Source organism: Anser brachyrhynchus (genome assembly GCF_964034855.1).
Source record: "Anser brachyrhynchus genome assembly, chromosome: 2".
NCBI classification, from domain to species: domain Eukaryota; kingdom Metazoa; phylum Chordata; class Aves; order Anseriformes; family Anatidae; genus Anser; species Anser brachyrhynchus.
The window spans coordinates 32,160,361-32,173,448 of NC_137695.1; the positions used below are offsets into that span (position 1 = coordinate 32,160,361).

Sequence of the window (13,088 nt, forward strand, 5' to 3'; positions counted from 1 at the left end):
AGAGAAATTCATGAGAAGTTATGTTAATTGCATATATGTATAATGATATGTTCATTAGAATATTATAAGATCCAATTGGCATTTGCTTTTACATATATTTATTTCACAAAGCAGCTTTCTCATTAGTTCTTTTTTAGAGAGTTTACTACTTATTAGATCTCTAGGTTATATGTTCAGGGTTCTAACAAGTTATAACTGGTTATAACTCAGTACTTGTTAGCTAACTTTTGTGTATGGCGTGGTACAAAGCTTGAATCTAATCAGTTTTAAAACAAAGGGTATATTTTACTTCATAACAAAAATATCTGACTCTTAAATACCTCCAACATGTAACAGTTACTAACACTTAGTTTTTTCATCATCTTAAGGCAATGAATTTTCAAGGACGGTTAAAGTTTCTCCATGGACAAAACAAGAAAGGGAAGGATGGCACTACTTTGTCTCCTCAGCTAGCTTTGTTTGCAGTAGCTACTCCCCTGCAGCCACCATCTATCCTTGAGATACGAACCAAAAACTTCATCTTCAGAACAAAACACAAGCTGGATTTCACACCTACGGGCTGTGATGCAAAGTAAGTATAAATTATTCTGCATAGCACTCTATCCATATGCTGATGAGGAACATTTCAAACATGGATTTAAAATCTAAAGCGAGGTACTGTTTCAGTCAATACTGATGATTGTTTAGGATCCGTTATTGTTTTTCTCTTCAGCCCTGCTAGTACGTTCAGGGAAATGGTTTCTAGTAACTGAAGCCAACTTGGGGGACTAGTATAAGTTTTATGATTTGTTAACTGTGTTTTTTTATTAGAAATCTCATGTTTCAACAAATGACTGATATTGCAAAATAATGTAGTTAGCATTTACATATGAAATGTTCTAGCTGTAATTAACTTGCTTGGCATTCCTTCTGTGAGATGGTTCATCAGCGATGTTGCAAATTTTTTTTTTTTTTAACCTTCCAGAGGAAAGATTGTCCTGGGATACACTGAAGCAGAGCTGTGTATGAGAGGAACGGGGTACCAGTTTGTTCATGCAGCTGATATGCTTTATTGTGCTGAAAATCATGTCCGAAGTAAGCTCCATTCCCTAAGAAAGGCTGTTAAAAATCAATGCTTAGATTATATTTACACTGAAAAATATTATGCAAGACTCTTAAACTTCTGCGGTTATTAACAAAAAAGAATACTATTCATCTTATGTGATCTTTCCCTTCCTATAAGAATTTATACTGGATAAGGAAATATTTAATATTCCTATCTAGAGCCTTTTTGGTTGTGTATTCCAGTTTCTGTCACATCTTGCTCTCTCACTTCCTTCTGTGCTCAGCCTGACTTCTGCTATTTCAACAACTTCATTTGGGCAAAGGGACTATTTCAAAGATAACTTTCATTAGAAATGTAAGATTTTAAAGATAAAAATATTCTGTTATTGAGCCCTGGTAGCTTGATTTGATATAAATAACAGTATGAGGAGAGAAGTAGGTGACTGATAAGTAACTATTTGGTAGACTTCTTTCTTTCCTTTTTTATTAGGTGTAACATAATTCTCTTTCAAAATTACAGAAACATCTTCAAGAGATTTTGGTGCTTCTCTTCTACTGTCTTCTCTTGGAAAACTGTTTTATTTCTTTAGTCCCCATGTATACAATTAATTAAATCCCCTCAGGAGGTTAATTCTTAACCTCTATTAAGCAGATTTTGTATTTCAGGGATAGCTCAGTCACTGTTGCCTTTCACTTGTTTTGTTTGTTTGGAAATTTTTTATTCCTTAAAACAAAGATTGGTTGGAAACTTAGTTTGGAAACTTTGTCTTAGAAATGTTTTTTCTCAATATCTGATGCTAAGTTTAAAAATAAATACATAAAGAGTAGTCTTTTACCAAAGAATATTTTTGGTTAGGATTTGTGAACTTTTCTATTTTTATTTGATTTTTCTGCCTACAAAGGCAGTAGTTTCAGCAATGTATAACGAAAACAATAGTATGTTTATGAAGCATTGCTAGTAAAGTGAAAACAGGAGTGAAAAATGGATTTTGAAGTATTAACCAGTCAAAATGTGAAAGAATTGGATTCAGAGCTAACATATAAGAGAGGCTAGCATAGCCCTAATACAGGGCTAACTCAAAGTTTTCTAATTTATAAAACAGTAGTCACTTTTCAGCTGTAAAAGAGATTTAGGCTTTTGTCATCTACACATTTAATAGTCTCTATTATTGCAGAAATAGTAGATGAGGCTCTATATAGGATGTTGCTTGTCTGTAGTGGATATCTTACAATTACTTGTAATTTTGGCTTTTATTTTACCGGTAAAAGATACCTTGAAAAGTGATCAATCATCCCGTTGCACTAGGAATACATCAGTGCTGTACAGAAATAGGTAAACGAGGACATGAAATTGTAAATTGCTCTACAGATGGGATTATTCTCATGACAAGCCAGGTTTTCCTATTTTTGTTCACTTGACAGTAAATGGTATGTTTGCTCTTCAACTCTAGTGATGAAGACAGGTGAAAGTGGAATGACTGTCTTCAGGCTTCTAACCAAAGAAAATCGGTGGGCCTGGGTACAGGCAAATGCGCGACTTGTGTACAAAAATGGAAGACCAGATTACATCATTGCTACGCAAAGACCTCTTACGTGAGTCATCATTGTATAAAGCAGTATTCTCCAGAAATTGAGCATTTTTGATCACTCTTGTTTCCCTTCAGAAAGGAATTCTTTGTTTTTAAATAAACCCCCTTTAACTCCTGAACTCCAAGAAGAAAACCTCTTTCAATTCGCTAACAAACATTGGAAAGCATTTTGACATTTTGGTACTTATTTAGTGTAGTCCTTGTTTATGTGTGAAATTTTAGACATTTTATTTCATATAAAGAGTAGAGTACAAGCACCAAATTATTCCATCCAATGCATTTTTAATTCAGTATCCCGATTAGCAAAAATTAAGAAATCCAGCTGCAGTTGTATAGAGGAAACAACAAAAACATAAAGAATTTATATATTTTGTAATTTATGATGCTTAACTGAGTTCCATATAATATGGAATTTAGCATTATTTTACAGGTTAAATGAATTTTCCCGAAGAGTTTGTAAAATGATTACTTGCCATGTCAAGAAAAGCATAACATATGGAACAAAGCCCATTTATGTTCATTTCAGCCCCTAATGCACAGCAAATGGTGTATGCTATCTAGATTTAATTACAGATGTAGTATGTAAAGTTCATATTACAGTTATAAGCTCTTTATTTCATAATCTGCCTCTCGGTTTAAGTCAGCCAAGTTGAGCTGAAATAGCTAGGAATTTGAAAAATGCCTTCAATATTTATTTATTAATTCCAGGAGACAAAAAGATTACTGTAACTGTGTTGAGTACTGCAGTATTGTGCTATATATTGATTTATTTTCAGAGACGAAGAAGGGGCAGAACATCTACGGAAGCGTAACATGAAACTGCCCTTCATGTTTGCCACGGGTGAGGCTGTTTTATATGAGGTAACTTTCCCGATGTCGAGCCTTATGGATGCCTCTCAACCGAGGAATAAAGCCACAACAGCAAAAGGAGGTAAAACTACGCTACACGGTGATTCTGTGGATCCAAACTCCATTCTAGGTGCCATGTTAAGGCAAGACGAGTCTGTGTATCTCTGCCCTCCAGCATCACATAAACTTTCCTTCGAAAGGAACTTCTTCACAGACAGCAGGGATGAACTGGGCAGTGTTGTAAGCAGTGACTGGACGGATAGTTTCCTGCCTGCTGGAAATCACAGCATCCTCAAACAGGAACTAACTGAGTGTTCCCAGGACAGTAGTGTGCCGCTTCCTGAAGACAGTGCGGCACTCTTTCAAGATAACAAAAACAGTGATTTGTACAGCATCATGAAAAATCTTGGTATTGACTTTGAAGATCTAAAGTACATTCAGCAGGATGAGGAATTTTTTAAAACTGAATTATCTGGTATGGATGATATTGGGGACATAGACATAACTGATGAAATCCTGACTTATGTTCAGGATTCCTTAAATAAGTCTGACTTCTTATATTCAGGCTGTAATCAGCAGCAGCCCGTGGTCCAGAATGCCAATTGCTTGGTACAGCAAGAATTAGATCAGCATCAAATTCATGAGCATCAGAAGCAGCTCATGGAGCAGCAGCAGCAACAGCAGCAGCAGCAGCTCTGTCAGAAGATGAAACATATGCAAGTCAACGGGATGCTAACAAATTGGAACTGTGGCACCAGCATGCCTCTTAGCTGCTCACAGCAGCAGCCCCAGCAATATGTATTCTCTGGCATGCATGCCACAGCTCCTGAGTTTTCTTACAAATCAGAAGTAAACACTTCACCTTATGCATGTAGGCAAGAGTTTGTTCCTTACAAGCAACCCACAGCAATGATGCCGCAGCTTTCTGATTTTTCCCAAATGGATTTCCCTGTAGCAGGTTTTGAGAGATCAACGTACCCTGCTTCTTCCAACTTGGAGGATTTTCTCGGTTGTTTGCAGCAGGTCCCTGAAAATCATGATTGTGGGATAAACTCTGAGTCGGTTATGCTAACTCCTCAAACGTGCTATGCAGGTGCTGTTTCTATGTACCAGTGCACACAAGAAGCACAGCCCAGCTGCATGGATCAAATGCAATATGATCCTATGATGGCAAGTCAACAAACATTGTTGAACAAGGTATGGTAAACAGCATTGTTATATTGCTTGAATCACATTTTTATTGGGTTTGGATGGCTACTGGGATGCAGTGTTTGCCATACTTGAATCACTGAGTTTGAAACTGGTGTGTTAGCAGTGAGTGAATGTCTTTGCTTTATTTGTTCATTAGACTGAACAGGGTTGCGTTTGGTCAAGTTTTTGTGTACATATATCCACATCCTGGTAGTTCTCTTCGGCAGTATTAAAGCAGGAGTGAGTGAACTAGGCAATTGTACCTACCAGTAATTTTCCCAGTGGGAGCAAAAAAACAAAACAAAACAAAAAACACAACAGATTAGGTCATAAGCTTGGAATTGGCTTATATACATTTTTAGGGGAAAAGGATGATATCAGTAGAAAAAGGGAGCCTTTCTCTAGCACAGATTACAATTTTAAGCACAGTTCTTCATAGGTAAAATTAACTTAAAAATAAAAAATAAATCAGTTATTAAGGCAGTTCCTGATTTTGAATAACCTTTGTTGAAGTCTTTTAAATTGTACCATTTATTTCTGCTAATGATGCTCAAACACAGAGCCACAATTCTTTTTGGACTTCAGTGAGTTTGTGTTCTAAAGTACTGATCCAGCTGTAAATGCTTGTGCATGTGCATAAGCATTCACAGAATTAAAGTATTAATTGGCATTTTAACCTACACAAGCCGGAGGTGAGGAATGCGAGTAGAACATACCCAGTTTTTTGGTATGCTTAGTACAAGTACAAAACATCTTTTTAAACTGTTTTGCTAGTAGAAAAATATAATTGCAGAATTACAGAAATTGAGCTAAAACAGTTCAGCAAGTGTCCAAGGGCTGAAATAGCATGATGTTACTTTGGCAAACTGCAGGCACAGGCTTGCACAGCACTTGGCTGTTCGTTGCATGGCTGTGGTCAGTGTTAGTAATCCTGCATAGTGCTTGATAACAGGAATGCAAAGCATTTCCAAAATCATCAAAGTTCATTCCTGTAATAGGATAGAAATGTCCTTTTCCCAAAAGCTATACTGGTGTGGCCCATTGGTTTTGAACAGCCAGCACCTAAGCAATTCCATTTCCTACTTTCTAATGGTTGGTTTAAAATATATTTATTCGGTTGATTATTTTGTTATGCTGCCTTAATCATTTTTGTTATGCCCCCTTTTTGTTCTTTTCTTGATTACTTTATCTTCTATATCTGTAAAAAAGTTTGACTAATGACTAAGACAGCATCTCTAAATGCAATAAATGAATTTCTTTTGCTCTGTATTTACGAGAATGCTGTGCTACCATAGTAACATTGCTTTTAGCTTGGTTGTCATAAAAACATGAACAAAGGCTACTGTGTGAAAATGTAACCTTACTTAAGTTGTTCAGAGGCAAGTTCAGGCCCTTTTGCTATGGTATACCCATGCTGAATGGATCTGGATGGCATTGCATAAGCAGAAGCGTAATGCAGAACTGCAGTTGTAACATCATTTAGCTCCTTGTCAGCTCCTGTTTACATCTGAAGAGAAGTGCTGAACATTTATCCAAATTAGCTTAAAAGAGCAACACACTGCTTGATAAGGAAGGCTTATTGCCCCTTCCCTTTTTGTAAAAGTGATCAGAGATAGCTGAAAGCCATCTCCGAGTCCTAGCGGGTCCACAACTTACTTTGCCAACAAGTGTTGGTGGCTGGGAGGAAGAGACTGCTTGCTCCTAAACCAAGTAGCAGTGTCTTTTTGCAGCCTGTACTACTGCATACTGTTCACATTGAAACAAGAACAAAACACAACCAACCAACCAAAGGCCTCTTGTATCAGACTGTAATCACTTTTGATCTCTATTCACACCTGCCAATTAACATATTTAGGGACTGAGGGCAAAGTAAGGCTCTATCTATGTAAGTAAAGATGCTGTGTTGAGAACTGTTTTGATATAAAGAAACTTTTTCATTTTGCCTAGAAATGTCATTGCTGGAGGGAAGATAACCCAGTGTTTATGATGTATACTTGTATTGCAGAGATACAGAGTAGTTAAGAGAACTTTAAAATATGTGAACTCGTAGAAATTAGTAATTCAGAAGTATAACTACTGCACTTAAGTTGTAGTCTTTTAAAATATCTGTGCCAAAGCCATGATGGCAAATAAAACGTGTTTATTTATTGTAAGTAGAGAGAAGGTGTCACTATTACGGTAATAAAGTTATTAAGGTTTGACTTTATTGGCTGCTGGTAACTTCAGTAACGCTGCGAGTAAGCTGATACTGGGTGTTACTGTTGGAGCTGCAGTCGCACAGCCAAACCAAAGCAGGGCGTTCTGCGTGGCTGGATTTGGCGTGCTGACATCAGCCAGGGGCTGGAGAGACGACGGACGTCTGCTACGCCAGCAGGGATTTCTGTCCTTTCCGCAGCCTCCTACCTCCCATCGGTTTCTACACAAAAGGACAGCAGGATTAGAAAGCCAGAAGGGTCTGTTGTGATCATCTGCCTTGACCTTCTGCCTAACTTGTAATTAATCTGTTTTACCAAAATTAACTCTTTCTTTGAACTCATGTATTCGTGGTAGGATAGTAACCACTGTAGTCTCCATCACTAAAAACGTTTCACTCATCTTATAAAAAATAATGAAATAATCTTCTTCCAGAATTTATCCTAGTTTGTTCGTGTATCCATTGTTGTTAGTATGGCATCTTTGATTTAAAGCCAAATTCACATGATTGTAGCGTAGTGATTAGGAATTTTAGAACAACAACTGCATGGTTTGTCAAATTTCAGTGTTTGCCTAGCAGGAAAAAAAAATGTTTCCACAAAATCAGCATATCTTGATAGATGAATGAGTGAATATATAATATATGTTTTAAGGACAAACCTTGAATGAATGAATACTTCCAATATAAGCTACTCCCAAAGAGATGATGGAAATGTTTAAAATATTTTGTTTTTATTTTCTTTGCATGAATGGAGTATTTTGTAGATAAAATTAGTTTTCCAGAGCATGACAGTAAGCATTACATCAGATGGTTAAAATAATCCTATGAACAATTTATGTCAAGACTGATGAAAGCCATTCATTGCTCTTATTTGGTGTTGTCAATATGAAGACCATTTGTTAAAAAAGCCCACCCTAGGATAGCTCAGCTCATGGATTGAATGCAGTACACTTACAAATAGGACTGAATGTACATTCCTGGAAGAGCTGTAAAGTCTGGATCCCATTGCAGACATGAAAATATGTAAATAGGTTGCTTCTAAAATGTGACAGCTGGATGTGGAACTTAAGAGTACTCAGACTGTACTTTCGACAAATGGAAACTGTATTATGCTTTAGATAATGGTGGGGTTTCTTTCCCTTGGCCTGAAGTGGGACTCTCACTGACTTCAGCAAGGCTGGTTTCACTGGTGATTCAGACCCTACTTTAATACAAATTAAGTTTTCGTCATTCATCAGCCACCCCCCCCCCAAAAAAAATATATATATAAATAAATAAATAAATTGAAGATACTCATTATATTTAAAGATTATCTTATCAAAGCTGTGCATTTAGGCAGATTTAAAAAAAAAAAAAAAAAACACAACAAAACACACACAACTGAATTAGTTTCCCATATTAACCATTTATATTGTCTTTTTTTCCCACCAGTTTCAAAACGGTTTCAATGGAGGAAATGTAAATGAAGCATATCCATCTCAGTTAGATGTGATCAGTAATGCACAAACTGCCACACATCTTCAGCCTCTTCATCATCCAACAGAACCCAGATCCTTCTCAGATTTGGCATCTAGTGGATTTATGTAATTCAGATCTAGAGCTCCATCTGTGACTTTGTCTGGGCATCAGGCTGCTCTGAGGAAAAGCTCGATAAATCTATCTTTGAACACAGGACTTCAACAGCTAAATTACATTTTGAAAATTTGAGGTTGGTTGCACTATATGCTGGTGGCTATGTAATCCAAGGCCCTTACTTCTTAGGGTGACAGGTGGAATTAAAACTCTTGACTAAAAGTATGCATGTGCTGTTTTCCATCAGATTGACTGTGTCGTTCCAGTATGGATTACATATGTATTAAAGACTATGTCATGCTATACAACATAAGATAAGGCAAATGGTTTTGTTGTTTAGAAAATTAATTGGGCACTTTACAAATAGCATCAATGGCACAAGGAAGATGATTTCACACTTGGATTATTTCCAAACTTTATTTAAAAATATATATATATTAAAACGCTCTGAATTCATGAAAATCAAAAGCACTTAATTTAATGCATACTATGCTCTTTAATCACTTATTTTATATTTAAAACCTTTTGTTTTAAGTCTCCATTTCTAGCACTTTAATAGAAGGCTTAATACAAGGATATGATATGCAACTTCAGGTTTTCTATGAAACAGATCCCTTGCATTCCTCCTTTTCTCGTCAACCTTAAGTGCCTCACAGGTTAGCTACCTTGTTTCTGACAGGAGCTTATTTTAGCAAAACTCACTATAAATGTCATCTTTATTATGTGAACTTTTATCTAACATCTACAGTGCTACTGGCTGTATCTTTTTTTTTCTTCCCTAAAGATAATTTGTTTAGAGTATGTCTTAATTCTTTATCTGTGGATTTGTTACACTATTATCTGGAGCTATTAAATGTTCTGAACTTAGTTCAGCTAAAGAGTTTTGGTTTATTCTATACTGCTTTTCTGCTTTCTTCAGGTAATACAGGGTATATTAAAAAGCAGATTTTGCTGAGGGGGAGGAGCAGTTCCTCAGGATTAGTTTTAGATTATTAATGCTGAAAAACATGTGCCTTATCTTGTGTTAAAACACTCATAATGTTCTTTAGAAATAATACAAGGCTGCTCTATGCAAATACTTTCACTAAAATGGATATTGAAAAGGTTTGCATTTTAAATAAGGGGGAAAAGAGTCTCAATAGCAAGTGGTATTGACACTTTGACTGCAGTTTTCAATGTTCGTAGTGGGAAGGGGTCAGTTTTGATTTAAACTTTATCCCTAGCAAATTGCACTGCAAAGGACCGAGAGGTTATTCTTTTAATGTACGTGAATCCATTTTAAAAGCTTTGTGCAAAATACAAAATTGGAAAAAGAAACAAAAAGTCATTAGAGAAATTCTGCTTGTAATAAGCTTTATTTTCAGGAGAAAAAAAAAAAACACAGGCAAAACATCATTCTGGTTTTTGTTTTTCTTTTTATCTGAGAGGATTGTTAGAACTGTAGACACCAATGTTTGGTGCAAAATAATAGTCTACATGAAAATACAGAAATGTGTATATGTTCAAAATATTTCTGTACTCTTGCGTGTTGTATAGTTCATATATAATAAAATGTCTTTGTAACATATTTTAAACCAGTTAATTTTAAAGTGTTACATCATTACATGTTAAGAACAATTTTATTATATTTGTTATATATAATATAAAATGGCAATGTAGCCAGTTTAAAGCAGGCAAAAGTAAATCGGCTCCCTCCAATTAGTTGTTAATATTGTTTAATACAAGGACAATCACTTCAAATTGGAATTCTTCATTCTTAGATGTAACATGTTTGCTTTGAGGAAGAACATGTCTTCGATTCTGTGATATAATATGCTAGGCCAAACTTAATTCAGTTACAACAATTCAGATGACTGACTTCAGTTTTTCTAAGTGAAATTATTTGAAAGGGACATTAAGGAAGCAATTACTATTCAGGAAAAGCTCATAAAGAGATTGTGGGTTGTAATATGAGGTTGCTTTTTTATTATTATTTTATAAACGTTTCAGATTTTGTTTTCAACACAAGACATCACTAAGCTTCAGTTAATGTCTTTTGAATTAATTGGTCATCCTGTCATTTTTTTATGTAAGGTCTTGTTTTAAGCCAATATCTGAAACGTCTTCCATATGTAGTTAGTGTATGTTTGAATTTGAACTTGAAAATTAGGAAAGAAAAATAATGCTGTAAAACCAGAAGGTTCAAAGGGATAATGTATGTTTTACATCTTACAAACCATTCTGTTTATGAATTTAGTTAAACCAAATACATGTCCTATCACTAAGTGCCAAGGATGCAGTACTACAATTGTGCTGCCTTATTTACTGTAAACAAAGTAGTTGTTTATATGCATATCAGCTTATTTTTTTTGCATTATCTTATGTGTACAACATTGACTGCATTAGTGCACTCTTGATCTGCACCAAATTGTACCTACAGTGCACAGATGTTTCTAAATTGGATCTCCATTAGCCCTTCAGGTCTGTTATAAGTAAGATATTAACCCCATGTTAGACAGTATTACTATCCATTTTTGTACAAGTTTTCTTAGCTTGTTTTACTTTCCAGTTCTTATCTTTCATTTGCTATGCCTGCACATACCATGCAGTACATCTTTTGCGTTAAGGTATGGTTTTGTAGCGCTGTTGCTGATCTTCAATAAAGTTTGTAAGACATAATATATGGTAATAAAATAATCACTTGAATGTAGCTGAAATGCATGTTCTTTTACTGCAAAACGTTTGATTTCAGCAGTATACAAAAAGATACGTTATTATACAGTTACTAATATTTTTTGAGAACTGGTCATATGATAGTTTACAAAACTATTGTTATTTATGTCACTGTGGACTTTGCACTTCTCTGAATATAAGATGCAAATACAATGTGTATAGTTTAGAGTGGTGAACAAGTGTGTATTTGCCCATGGAATTAGTATTTTCCTTTGATAATCGCATGAAAATGAGTTTGTTAATAAACATTGTAAACAGTGAGCCACAACTAGCAGTTGAAAGGCTTCTGTATTTGTTGCCTTGTGAACAGTAAATTTGTAATTCAGCTGTACTGAGGCAGGAATAGATCTCTGCATAGATGCTGCTAAAAATAAGGTAAGCATTTTCTGCTTTGAGATCTGTGGCTCGCTATTGGTGACCTATTTGCTGTTCATTGCTATTTAGTTAATACTGATTTTAAGTTACAAAAACAATTTTTTTTCTAATTATTGATGTTACTGTTTACTGTAGGGTATATTGACTTTGTGTGATAATAGTCTTTTAAAATCAGTTACAGTACTAAAGCAGATGCTTCATAATTCATAATGAATCAGATGCTTCATAATTCCCCATGCAGTTTAGCAAACTTGAAATAGTTCTTCGGTTTAGTGACATGATGGACTAGAAGTTAATTGGCTTCAAATATGCTATTATCTTATAATGTATATGTACACATGCTGCCTTATTCAGAATGAGTACTAGGCTATAAACTCTGCATGTAAGTCCTCTTGCTTGCTCTCCTTGAACAGCACAAAATACAAGCTAAAATACAAGAGTAATTCAACAAGGCTGCAAATCTATTAAGTAACATCTGGAAGTAATCAGGTAATAATATGAGCAACACAGGCCATCCTTTTTATAGTCTGTTGTGTTTGTTAAAGGGGTATCTTCAAGCCACATGTCAACCTGTTCCCAGAAATGCATTGTTCAGTTTTCTTTGCAAGAGGGAGTTTTCTTCCGTACTAAGCCATTTTTTTTGATTTACGGAATTCCACTTCTATTTTTAATTTGAGGTGAAAGTTCTTAGTGGTTCATAACCTGCAGTAGCCTGCATCAAAGCCCAAGCAGTTTGTTGACGAAAGTCATTGCCTTAGCTGAGGCTCTGTCACAGGGAGGTTTTCCCAGGTAGCTCTTTTGGAGATGGATTTTCCTAGTGAGGAACCGTGTTTCCCACTCACACATTTAAAGCAAAAGCTATTTTATTCATAGATGCCTTTGTTCACCTATGAAAGGTCTCTCGGCTGGCTTATTAAATTAGGTTAAAGTTACCTTCTAGAATAAAAACCTGATTTGACTTTTAATAACATTGTTCTGTCAGCTGATTAAATTGACAGCTTGTATTCCTGCTGTCTTCCTGCTGTCCTAGGAGTCCTTCCTGAAAACTAGTGCTAAATAAGTAACATTAGATCAAAAGAGCTTTAGACATTCAGAATACAAGTTGCCTTTGAATCATGAAATTCTACCCATTGTACAATCCTCTTTATCTGAACATTAAATGATTTTGAGCATGGGCCAGTGTCCACTTTTCCCCTTTCACTTCTGATGCTCCAGTGAACACTATTCACTTTGATTGCTTACCAGGGAATCTGGGCCAACTCTCCAGAAATAAAAATTTAAAAAAATAAAAAAATAAAATAAAAAAGTACCCATTCTCTCTTTCAAGCATGCTCTGATACATTATTGATTTAGTGGTAAACCTACATTTAATAAATCCTTTTCTCTCTCAGAGTTGACTTTCCTGATAAGTAGAGAAGGACTGCTACAGTGAGGCATCAAAAGATTCAACGTATGATGTGAAATTGAAGATTTGATCAGTCTATGGTATAATGAAACGATTCATCTTTTATAACAAACTTTCTAATCAAGGTCTGGCAGGCATTAGGCAAAGCTATAAAAAA

At 35.4% G+C, this 13,088-nt stretch overlaps 1 protein-coding gene across 2 annotated transcripts in view; it reads left to right on the forward strand.

The window, feature by feature from the left end:
• The window catches only part of AHR (aryl hydrocarbon receptor), a 63,814-nt gene extending 52,395 nt beyond the window's left edge, over positions 1-11,419 (forward strand). For both annotated transcript variants that reach the window (XM_080581493.1, XM_080581494.1), the window contains 5 exons: positions 369-571; positions 965-1,074; positions 2,496-2,637; positions 3,410-4,679; positions 8,299-11,419. In XM_080581493.1, the coding sequence (XP_080437619.1) occupies positions 369-571; positions 965-1,074; positions 2,496-2,637; positions 3,410-4,679; positions 8,299-8,454 (1,881 nt within the window). In that variant the 3' untranslated portion in view covers positions 8,455-11,419. The remainder of the gene's footprint in view (positions 1-368; positions 572-964; positions 1,075-2,495; positions 2,638-3,409; positions 4,680-8,298) is intronic.
• Positions 11,420-13,088: the final 1,669 nt, after the last annotated feature.